Raw genomic sequence first — 13127 nt, 5'->3', positions numbered from 1 at the left:
AGCGTTTACCAATATCACGTAATACTAGTATAAAAATATTAACAATAACAATAACAACAACAACAACAACAACAACAACAACAACAACAATAATAATAATAATAATATTGTTATAAATTTAATTATTAATGTTGTTATTATGGAGATGTAAATTAGAATGCGTTTAATTATTAACAATAAATTAGAAAAGGAGAAAAATAGCGTCTGAAAATAATGGCAGTACGAATTCCAGGCATAGGCTTGTCACTCGAGTGCTGCATAATTAAGAAATCAGCCGTTTCTAGGTCGCTTAAACCGTAAATTGATAAACAATACAGCGGGCACGAACGAGTATCCCACCAACTACCCAAATAACGAATAACAATAATATTTATATTATGTTTTCTCGGCTGACCTCGCGAGTAACTTCTAAAACGCAGTTTTTGACTCGCGTGTCTCGTTAATTAGATGGCGCAATGGTACAACGATACGACGACTGACTAATAACAGACCAGATTGAACCAGTTGGTTTCATGGAAGGAGATCCGAGACGCCGGACAGCCTTACCTCGTCCACTTCCCTCCCTCTAGGCGTCCTCGACATTTTGACGGGACGATATCAGCAGCTCGATAAATTGTCATTTCGATTTTTAGTCGTGCGTTTGGCTGCGGTGCTTACCTGCAGTTTTATGCAGTCGCAACAGGAGCAGTGCGATCGTGAAATGGTGAAAAGATTCTTCGGGTAACTTGGGACGTGTAAAGTATCGTTTCCTCCATCGTCATCCATATTCTTATTCGCAAATCAACGATATTTTCATGAATACAAATATCGTAATGAGGCGCGTGAAAATTCTCGCTGACAATAGTCCCTCGAAATATTACTTTCCTTTCAATAGTATCGAGCATATTACGCGGCCAAGTGACAATAGATTAAAATGACTGACGTTGATAATCAAACGAGGACGAGGTGATTAAGGGAATGGTAAAAGTCTGATCCTCGTAGCTCATATTTCAAGATTATTTGTAGTGACGTTTAATTATCCGTCCGATAAGATTATCCGTCTTATCCGACCGTTTAATAAAATATGCGAAGTACCTTTTAAACATTTAATTATTTCAAATGTACATTAAAGAACCGCCAACATTTAAATGGCACTACACGTATAAATAAACAACTAACTAAAGCTGCTTTCCCCATCGACGTTGGCCGAAGCATTAGCAACGTATTTCTTTCGTTAGTCTTGTAATATTCTACCGCTATTCTAAGCTTCGCTGGCACACACACCCCCTCGCTCCTCCTCCTCCTCCTCCTCCGCCGCCTCCTTTCGTGAGTTCGCGCGCGCGCGCGCTTACGAAGCTACGTTTGTAGCTAGGGCGCTCCCAAAATGGCGGCTGACTATCAGTTACTACGGGTTTATCGACGCTATCGACATTGACGCGCGCCCACGCATTTGATGTTTTGCGCGCGCTGACGAGGCACGCCAAGAGGTAGGGGAGATTGCGATTGTGGGCCAAACCAAGAGGGAGACACAACCGAGGTACAAAATTTCGAAAATTCTTCTTACGAGTAATTAATGCGATACCGCGTTAAAATTATGTCGACTTTTCGTATTTATGATGGTGGGGGAGGGGGAGGGGGAGGGGGAGGAGGGAGTGTAAGATGAGGTTTCTCAGCTCGAAAGCTGCAGTCCAATTTTTTTTGGAAGGACCATCGATGAGCAATTTATTCATCAATGGTGATTTGCGCGTGAATTTATGGAGTTGGTAAAAGGCAATGGATATCGACGTTAAGTAGGCTTTTTTTACCAATCTTGTGAAAGAATTAGGAAATTGTATGATTAAGCGACATAATAATATCTCATCTAGTATTAACGAGAGATGGATAATACGGCTAAAGGACTTATAAACTATAACGGCTATTAGTTATCCAAAAATGCTTGCCTTAGTGTATATATGTGTGAATGCGGTCGTAAATTAAGCTATAAAACACCGTTGATTATCATTGCGAAAGCAATGAGTAAGGTTTTTTTAATATTAAACTGTCATTAAAATGCTATTGTTTGATATAAAATGCTATTATTAAAATGCCAATTGATATTTTAGGATGGAAAATGTAAAAAATTTCTGGCAATCTCACGCACATTTACGTAATACATTAAAGATAATATTTTTTACGCTCTATCTTGCTTATCAATAACCTATACCACTAATCTTTTTCATTTGCAGGACGTCGAGATGTGTTGACTGCGCGACCAATTCACGAGTATTAACGAGTTGCAATACGTAATTTAATAAATAAATAATACCATTATTGTCATTGATAATAATGGACGATAATGGTAGAGTAGAGACCTTGTGCAAGGTATGTGGTGACAAGGCGTCTGGAAAACATTACGGTGTACCAAGTTGCGACGGATGTCGTGGATTTTTCAAGCGGTCGATCCGTAGGTATGCGAGGTAATTGCAAGTTTCATTAATAAGTCGTAAATGTTTATCTTTCCTTCCATAGCTTCGTCAATACTGTCCGTGTAAAAAAAAAAAAGAAGAAAATTAATCTGTAGACTAAGTTTCACGCGTGTTTGCATTGCCTTTCACCAAACATTTCTCACGTTCGTACGTAACGTCGAAAGCGCAGAGAATAAAATGCACCTCCATTCGCATAGTTTTTCGTAAAATTTCTCTAAAACTTGGTTCTTCGAGAAACTTCGACACCGCACTTACGTAGAACGCCACTACTGCACTTGAGATTCACATCGTCGCTTCTAAAAATATACCTCAAAGACATGTATTTTCTATATATATATATATATATATATATATATGATTTTAAATGCATTTTTCGCCAATTTACGAGCTTTATCGTTATCGCACCGCAGACAAAGCCCCGCTGTACCGAGGTGCGACAATATTATTAATCAGATAACCGAGAGAAAGCGCAGAAAAGTACAATATCAATTTGCAGGAATTTGGACTACGTGTGCAAAGAAAGCGGCCAGTGCATCGTCGACGTGTCTCGGAGAAATCAATGCCAATCCTGCCGATTTACCAAGTGCTTGCAAGTGAACATGAAAAGAGACGGTAAGCAGCATCGTGAGACAATTGTTTTCTCTCTCTCTCTCTCTCTCTCTCTCTCTCTCTCTCTTTATTTCTCTTTTCTTCTGTTTCTTTCAATAATAATACATTCCAGCTTACGCATCTCCAAACATCGATGCACAATTAGCTACGATTGCGTTCGAAAGCTCGACCTTCGACTGCGATAGGGTCAACGGGACGCGCGCGTCACATGCACGTGGACGAGATGTCTCAACGAGACGCCACAATGAATAGAATAATCGTGGGCTCGGAACGCGGGGGTTAAAGAGCAAACACTCGGCGGGACACGACGCGGGACGAGAGCGACAGACCACCGAAACTCCCCTTTCACCCTCGCGAAGCGATCGGCTGCTGTGTGGACCGACGTGTCAGCGGCAGCCGAATGCTGGCATCATCCTTTGTAAATAGATGGCGAGAGAGGCGACGAGCGGGGCTTGGATAAACCAAACACTTGATTGCATTGAGATATCAATTAGCGCTGGGTACCTCGACACCTCTAGATCATGCGTACGGGCCATTACGCGTCGACGCCCCGAGCAAACTTTGCGCCACTCGTGAAACTCCTCGCGACTACTTTAGCGAAGAGTGGGTCGGGCCGCGTGAGCTCGACGTGCAGTTGTTACTCTCTTTGTCATATCTCACCCACCGTAGTTTCGGAAATCCAAGCTTTATAAAGCGAGCAACGCTGACTTACGGACAATTTGCCAGTTTAGTTTCGTCCGATCGTCCTTACCTTTTCTCCCCACCACACATTTTTCAAGCATCCATCTCGCCCTCGAGGCACTCGAGCATCCCATTATTCATCTCCTCCCGTGCCCATGAGTTTCCGGATCGAACGAATCGCAATCGCGCAAACTGGGAATGGCTACTCGATCGACCGCACCGCAAGTTATGGTATTTCGATGCGGCGGCAATGTATTATTGGGGCGCAATTTTATTCAACTTTGTATAAATTGTATAAATAAAGCGCGTAAAGAGTGTTAAACGATACAAACGGCCCTCGTAGACTTGTATCCCAAAATTGTCATCCAGCGCAATGACAAGAGAAGATTATTTCAGCCTCGTCGGTGTCGTCGGTAACGGTCCCTGCCCCCCTCACGGCCAGCCATCAGCGGATCTTTAAGCCTCTGTGTCGACTTGCAGCGGTGCAGCACGAGCGAGCACCCCGGAGCGCGTCGACGTCGATGTCGGTGATGGCGGCCTCGAGGAAGCCGTCCCCGGCCTCCGCCGTCGCAACCGCCGCCTCCCTCTACCCGTCGGCATCGCACATCTACCACGGGGCAGCGCGAGCTGGCGCTCCCTACCATCCGCTCCTCTACCCGAGCTTCTTTTCGTTTAAGCCAGCGGTGCCGAGCTTCCCCTCGGCAATGGGTGAGTCCATTGGCGTCGATTATCGTAATTGCCGATTTATCAGCAAAGTTTCGAGCGCTCGTCGTGTTATCACGTGGGCGCCCGTCAATTTATGGTGTACCGAGGTTTCGACTACGTCAGCTGATTTTGGATTAAGGAGCGACGCGTTTGTTGTCGGTGCATCTGGTGACGACTATTACCCTCTGGCGTATCGCTTTACGCGCTTCCGCTTCAATGACCGATACTTTTTGGTAAATCGTCGTCGTGAAAACGTAACTCGCTCTTCGTCCAGACAATGATGCTCGATGTTTAATTTCACGGGAAACTAACTGCCTGCCACTTATAACTCCAAGGCGACATGCACGCAAAGTGAATTTCTTCAATTGCCAATTTTGCATGCCCAAGTGCTTATTTGCACTATAATGTGCGATCGTGTTAATGCATCGACGGCTATCGAGATTAGAAATCACAATGTCAAATTATCGACTGAAAATAATTGTAATAATGATAATTGAATAATATTGCAAACTCGCTGTTAAATCGAAATTTTATTATGTATTTTGGTTAGCGTGAAATTCAACATTATACCAACGTAAAACTATATTCTTTAGTTTTTATTTGCTTCTTTTAAGCGATCTTTGATTTATTGAAATTTTTATTTATGTTATAAGCTTCATCCTCCTCCTCCTCCTCATTCTCCTCTTCCTCATTCTCCGTTCAAAGATACCGCTTTGTTGACCCAAGGGAGCATTTTACGCTTTCGTGTAATTGAATAATTCAACTTGTACTATTATTATTTAATTATTATTATTTATTACTATTTTTATTTAACGCGTTCGATGTGTTGAGATGTAAGGTGAGCTTTTAAAAGGATTTTTTAACATTGCGGATCAAATGTCTGCACGAAAAATTTTCATAATTGATTCTTTTCAATCAGTTTGTCTACATAAGCAACAAAACATATGAAACATATAACAATATAAAAGAGAGCAAATGTAAATAAATGCATTATTTTAGTAAAAATAGCTGAAAATATCTTTACGTAACGGATGAATATAGCGTACATTCCAAGGTCAATGACGTTAAATGATGAGCATCCGGAAGTGTACAGTTCGCGTGTATAGGCTTTAAAGTAAATTCACCATCACTGGTCGCAACGGGATTCGCTCGACGGTTCCCATGATGATGGCCATGTCGTGCACCATAGGGCCACTCGCGCGTATGAACAATCGCATATATATCGCACGTGTCGCGCGCTCCCGTCGAGCTTTCGTCTTTGCACGAAAGAGCCTCGTCCGCGAGCCGAGAGCCGAGAGCCGAGAGTCGTCTTCGCAAGCCGCAGAGCCGCGTCGTCGTAAGAAAATTTTATAATCCGCCGAGGAGTAATAGTGGGCAGCTAATGTTTAAGGAATATCGATCGTCATTGGCTACACGTGAAAATTCTTTGCCAGAGACGACGAGCGATTTGTTGCGACTGACGACGACAGCTGCGCACTTCATGCCCCGGCCTACGCCCGAACCCTTATCCAATTCGGCTGGCAAGGAAGACGAGGTGACAAGCTCCGAGGAGGCTGCCGCCGCTGCCAACGATCGCTTGCACTTTAAGAAAGGTAAGGTTGGCCTTGATCCACGCACGATCCACGCACGATCCACGCACGATCCACGCACGATCCACGCACGATCCACGCACGATCCACGCACGATCCACGCACGATCCACGCACGATCCACGCACGATCCACGCACGATCCACGCACGATCCACGCACGATCCACGCACGATCCACGCACGATCCACGCACGATCCACGCACGATCCACGCACGATCCACGCACGATCCACGCACGATCCACGCACGATCCACGCACGATCCACGCACGATCCACGCACGATCCACGCACGATCCACGCACGATCCACGCACGATCCACGCACGATCCACGCACGATCCACGCACGATCCACGCACGATCCACGCACGATCCACGCACGATCCACGCACGATCCACGCACGATCCACGCACGATCCACGCACGATCCACGCACGATCCACGCACGATCCACGCACGATCCACGCACGATCCACGCACGATCCACGCACGATCCACGCACGATCCACGCACGATCCACGCACGATCCACGCACGATCCACGCACGATCCACGCACGATCCACGCACGATCCACGCACGATCCACGCACGATCCACGCACGATCCACGCACGATCCACGCACGATCCACGCACGATCCACGCACGATCCACGCACGATCCACGCACGATCCACGCACGATCCACGCACGATCCACGCACGATCCACGCACGATCCACGCACGATCCACGCACGATCCACGCACGATCCACGCACGATCCACGCACGATCCACGCACGATCCACGCACGATCCACGCACGATCCACGCACGATCCACGCACGATCCACGCACGATCCACGCACGATCCACGCACGATCCACGCACGATCCACGCACGATCCACGCACGATCCACGCACGATCCACGCACGATCCACGCACGATCCACGCACGATCCATGCACGATCCTCGCATCATCGTAGAATCGAGCATCGAGTGGTGACGGCGTACGGCTTCATTCTCTTGTCTCGTGGATGTGGTGAAACCTTTGACCATTTGATTTCGCGATCGAACGATGCAGTGTTTTACGTAGGGACATGTATAAAGGGACAATGCAAATGTTATCGAAGAATCGCGTACGCATCGATTGCCCAAATTTCTTAATTTATAGTTGGTTAATAAGAAGCGCGGTCGACGAATCGACGACCTAAATGCCAATTTATGATGTTTTTGGTTTGACTTTGATATCATCGATGGCAATGTCACTTTGCTGTTACTTAAGTGGGAGTGCGCGGTTGGTACGCATCGACCGGCATCTCTTACGTCTTTATTGTGGATAAAGATTTTTTTATTAGTTGAACTATTTCATGAGAATTAATACTTTTAGGCAATGGCGTTTGAAGCCTAGAAGAAATTGTGATAAGAAAATAAAGTGTAACATTAATTTTTCTCATAATACCAATAGTCACGAAATTTATGTTTAATTTATAGTTGCTGAGGATCACGTGTCAACTCGATTAGCGGCTCCATTAATTTGTACTTCTGTGTCCGACGGACAAACGGCAAACTTTTCGCTTTTACCAGCGGAAAATGTTTACGAGTTTGCAGCGAAATTACTGTTTTTGGCCGTAAAATGGCCAAGAAGTATATCTTCCTTTTTACAGGTATTACATATAAATTTAATCAATTTCGCATGAAACCAATACCGTTCAAAGGATGTTTTATTATTTATGGAGATCACATGCCGCCTACAAATCCAAATAAAGTGCTTTTGAGAGTCGTTTGCATAAAATGCAGCAAGAATTCATAACAAAAGTTTAAAATCAAGTAAATATGATTTATATTGACAAGGCTCATTAATGACTCGAGTGTAAAGATTATCTCTCTCTATCTCACACACACACACACACACACACACACACACAAAAGTATTTATCATTGATGAGATTCATATCTTCATTTTTTTCCATCTTTTATAATCTCCTTTTGTGTTTGGGATTGTGTAGTTACCTAAATATCTTGGTTAATATCTTTTGACGGAAACTGCGGTGTAATGCCAAAAAATATGCACTCCAGACTTTTACAAAATTTCTCACTACACTCTACAAATTCAAATTGTTCAAGTTTCAATTCTTACACAATATATTGATTTCCAAGGCTACAAAGAAAAAAATAAGAAATGTAAAATTTTCGTTTAACCTTCACATCGACTACACATTTGCAACACTAACATATACAAATAATTATGGTTAATAATTTTAAAATACTTAAAATACAGCATGAATGAAAGAAAATCTGTTTATTTTATAAATATTTATATTCATCGGTAATTGCGATAGAAAAATATGTGGACTTTTCAATCAAAACCGAGGTCATTAATTAGTACTTGTAGCATTTAAAAACAATGAAAGAACCTTTAGAGAGGAGAATTAATGAATTTTTTCATTCCATAATAAAATGTATAAGATCTCCAAGGCTAAGCGAAGAAAAATAATAACTATTTAAGGAGAGATGAATATATGATGAACTAGAGATATTACTTACATAGTCAATTTTCTATTTATGTTTTAAATTCTTTACTGCGAGATTAAGCATCGATCGATGCTAAAGCTTATGATTTATATATTATACTGTTGCGCAAGCCTGAAGGGCATTTTCAGAATTGTACATATACATCGATGTATTATACAATTTGAGAAAGGAGAAATAATTGCACATAATTTATACACTATAAAAAAAAAAAAAAACAACGTTGTCCTAGAATTTCAAAGCTTACATTATTAGGTCTATTAATAGATGCTTAAAGATAAATATTTACGATATAGGAGAGTTAAAAGAAAAAAAAAAAAAAAAAACTAACGACATAATCAAGCGATGTCTCCTATCTATAATAAAAATTAAAATCCCAAATCTTTTAAGTCCCATTGCAATTCAAATTTTAGCCTTTTCTTACAATCTTTGTTTCGATGTTTCTCATATAAATAATTAATAACATGAATAACAACAATAATACTAAGATAAAATAAAATAATATAATAATATAATATAATATAATATAATATAATAAATATAATATAATAAAATAATACTAAGATAAAAATAAAAAATAAATAATTAAACATAAATAAGCTGAAGATATAATGGAGCGCGTACCGTTCAATTCGAGGACACGACTAACGCGACTTTGATTATGAAATTATTATTAAATTATTCCGAATCTCTCTGCAGCTTTCGTACCGAGATCAAGCGATTCTGCTCGAGGAGTCGTGGTGCGAGCTTTTCGTACTGACGGCCGCCCAATGGAATTTCCCTGTCGAGGAGTCGCAGCTGATACCGATACACATGTCGCCGGACAGGAGGCAAATCCTGTGCGACGAGGCCAGACGGCTACGCGAGCTCCTCACCAGATGCGCCATTTTGAGAATCGACCACTCGGAGTACGCATGCCTCAAAGCGATCGTACTTTTTAAAGGAGGTGGGCCAAGCAATTAGGATAATTAATTAAATTGGCAGGGTCGAGAGGGTTGAGATTTTCGTTTGTGGGAGGGCGCGATAGTGTTAGTGAGGGGACACTCGAAGAACGCCGACGGACTTCTCCTGTCCAATCATTCCTTCGATACATAAAGATTTGATAATTGAGCTTTATATTATGAATTCCAAAATAATAATAATAATAATAATAATAATAATAATAATAATAATAATAATAATAATAATAACAATAATAATAATAGTGATAATGATAATTATAATGATAATAATAATAATAGGGACATTGGCTATGTATGGAGCAATGTCCTTACTATCGCTTCAAGTTACATTTTTCATTGTGTTTTCGTTTTCGTTTGTTTTTTTTTTGTTTTTGTTTTTTTTTGTTTTTTGTTTTTTTTTTTATCCATTCTCATCTTCGAGTTGTCGACTAAAATGGTATTATACTTGGCTAACCATGGGAAGAGCACGCGACTGGACAACTTGGTTGTGGATAGTAACAGGACCAACATTTGTACCATTTATCAGTCTGAAAATAATTATTACGCGGATTACCTCATCGCCTGCCCAATTTTTCGCTCGTTTAAAAAAAAAAAAAAAAAAAAAAAAAAAAAAAAAGAAGAAATGATAATGGGAAGATGTAGATTCGTACTCCTTGCAAACAGTAGCTGCGGTGCAAAGCGGGAATAATATTGTCCTTTCTGATAAGCTTCCTATCGGCACATGGTATCACTTCATTGACCGAGCCGTATAAAACTAAGGGGTAATGTTCTGGCAATTTGCGGTGTGTCAATTGACACGAAGCTGGTTTGAAGAGGCAACTTTTCTTTTTCGGAGCCGGAGTGCATAATGATTTATCACGCCTGAAAAGAGATGAATGTACTTGCTTTATTTTATTATTACACGATTAATTTTATTAATCTAATGTCGAGTGTGAACTTGCGAGGCTAATATAAGACAAATAGTGAAGCCAATTGATATTATGCTAAATTAAATGTAATATTTTTTTCTAATCGACTTCAAAATTTTCTTTGATTTTCATTGGAAAATATGGCTTTGTCAATTTTTTTATCTTTTCAAATCTGTTTTATATAAATTTTTTTCGCATAATCATTCAAATTAAACCAGAAACTTGAGTCTGTCTAAATGCGAATGTGTAAAGTCGCGATTTTAAGAGTATCATTTTCTGAAATTTGCCAACAAAATCTTCAATTTAGTTTGAAAAGTTAGTAGAGATTAAAGTTTATTTTTTTTTTTTCAATAAAGATAGATGAATATAGAGTAAAAATGATTAAAGTAATAACCTCTCAATAAGTAATATTTCGTGTTTTTTTAAATTATATATATATATATATATATTTTTTTTTTTTTTAAACATTTTATACTGACATTTGCAGTGATGTCATATACGCGGTACTTGCGACTAAAAAAACTGTGAAAATTTTATTTAAATAATTCCTTTCTATGATACTTATGTTATTTTCCCTTAAATTAAGTGAAATTTTACCTTTAGATTTCTATAAGAGACAAAGCTATTTTTAATAATAAAATTGATGTTTTCTTAGGGAGGGAAAAAAAAAAAAATAAATAAATAAATAAATAACAGCAAAGCATAAATTTTTCAATTTTAACGTTTTTTTCTCTCAATAAGTATCTAAATGATATTTAAAAAATTGAATTACGAGCTAATTTACATACTCGAATTGTTAATAATTGATTGATCGCGAGGACAACAAAGTATTGAGGTTATGATAAAAATCATAAGGTGAAAAGGTTCCGGCAACACACGATAAACGTTATTAATCTATATTTTATATATAAAATACATACAGCTTCCCCATTTTTTCCAAGATACATTGTATTCTACTTAGTTCATGGCCGGGACTAGCAACTTCGTTCGAAAAGCCCCAATTTCCAATTGCCTCCGACACTCCAGTACCTTTACCTTTTGAATATTCAAACGTGCATTTAGCCATTTTTACTTATTTTTTCTTTTTCTTTTAATTTATTTGTTCAATTATTCTACGTGAAAATTTTGATCGATGATTTTAGCCGAAATATAAATTTATAAATACACATAGGTACACATGCATACGCATACACGCACGTACGTACGCACGTATGCGCGCATATGCATACACGCCTGTGCATATATATGTGTTTGTGCAAAGCAACTTCAAATTTATGAATTTTTGTTTTTATGCGTGTTAGGAAGTGTGCTGTTTTTTAAATTTCCAACGCGTACAATTGTTTCTGCGTTTTTACTTTTATTGGCTTTAGGCCCTTTCGGATCCCGATAAGCATTAGCGAGTAAAAAACATTTGTTTGAAAATTTATTTCAATTCTTGTCCAATATTCTCAGCCTCTAACTTATTATAAAAAAGGTTTCCTTATCTATGCTTATCCACAAATATTCAACATCGCTTGTATATAATTCAGAAATCGTATATTATCGACAATAATATATGATTCACGGATTCGCGTTGAGAATTTTTTTTTTTTTTTTTTTTTTTTTTCCATCCTCCTACATATCTCAGTCTTACCCGCGCCTATCCAATATTGACATTTAAAATCGCAATTTTAAATCGACAGTTCGATCTTGTTTATGATGGTCCGGTACAAAGTTTTCTATCCAATAGCTTTATAATTGACAATAGTCGTTTGAATGTTCAATGGCCAAACGTTTGTTAAATCATATTCGTAATTGAATTTCTTAACGTATCCACACTTTCAATCCACATTCACGAGATCATTAAGGAGTAAAAAGCGAGACTGATCTTGTATTGTCGACGCAGAGTCCCGGGGCCTGTGCGAGGCCGCACGCGTCACGGCCCTGCAGGAACAGACGGTCTCCGTCCTGTCCGACCGAGGCGCCGGTCGCGTAGGCCATCTCCTGCTGCTGCTGCCGCCCGCTCGCGCCCTCTGCCGGCGCACCCTCCAGGACTTGCTTTTCCAGCCGACGGTCGGCGACGTGAGCGTGGAGCGTCTGCTCGACGATATGGTCAACGCCGGGAGGCCCAACTAAACCAGCGACAACTGCCTTTGCTCCACCTCATCGCCATCCCCGCCGCCCAAAATTCTACCAAAGTACCGACTGTCAGACTTTCGCTCCCTCTATTACCCGCGAAACTACTACTTACTTGCTGCCACACTTCCCCAACGCCACCCCCGACTCACCCATGTGTTTTACCTGTAAATAAATTTACGTCTAAGGAAATGCATTTACAATGCTTTAAAGTCTTTTTATGAGGTATTAATAGAAGTGTCGCAAAGCCCCATTAGGTAGCATTCGCACACGCTATATTCGCAGAATACTTACAGATAATCAAATACTCATTTTTACCTTTAGTCTCACTTTCGCTTTCTCACTTCTCACTCTGTCTGTCTGTCTGTCTCTCTCTCTCTCTCTCTCTCTCTCTCTCTCTCTCTCCCTCCCATCAATAAGATTACTAACATATATATATATATATATATATATATATATATTAATTGAATGAATGCATAGCATAGGCGATCCTATTATAATTTTTACTTATAGTAACGCCAGCAATTTGATTTGAGCGCTTGAGAACAATTAACAACCAACACCCGATAATATGTGTCTGAGCGCGTACGTAGCGATAGTGGATTGGT

At 40.2% G+C, this 13127-nt stretch overlaps 2 protein-coding genes across 2 annotated transcripts; one reads left to right on the top strand and one right to left on the bottom strand.

Annotated features, from left to right (window-relative positions):
• The first annotated feature begins 2304 nt into the window (after positions 1-2304).
• On the top strand, positions 2305-12654 carry LOC105359606 (nuclear receptor subfamily 2 group F member 5). The gene is made up of 7 exons (XM_011496233.1): positions 2305-2426; positions 2941-3079; positions 4196-4442; positions 5909-6031; positions 7497-7669; positions 9234-9480; positions 12290-12654. The coding sequence occupies exons 1-7, from the start codon at positions 2305-2307 to the stop codon at positions 12517-12519; spliced, it is 1281 nt and encodes a 426-aa protein (XP_011494535.1). The 3' UTR covers positions 12520-12654.
• On the bottom strand, positions 9887-11564 carry LOC105359605 (uncharacterized). Its single transcript, XM_011496232.1, has 3 exons — positions 11325-11564; positions 10147-10357; positions 9887-10023 (listed from the first exon to the last, which is right to left on the bottom strand). The coding sequence occupies exons 1-3, from the start codon at positions 11468-11470 to the stop codon at positions 9946-9948; spliced, it is 435 nt and encodes a 144-aa protein (XP_011494534.1). The 5' UTR covers positions 11471-11564; the 3' UTR covers positions 9887-9945.
• Positions 12655-13127: the final 473 nt, after the last annotated feature.

The sequence above is a fragment of the Ceratosolen solmsi genome, unplaced genomic scaffold (assembly GCF_000503995.2).
Source record: "Ceratosolen solmsi marchali unplaced genomic scaffold, CerSol_1.0 scaffold29, whole genome shotgun sequence".
NCBI lineage: Eukaryota > Metazoa > Arthropoda > Insecta > Hymenoptera > Agaonidae > Ceratosolen > Ceratosolen solmsi.
This window is presented reverse-complemented; position numbering and strand designations above follow the sequence as displayed.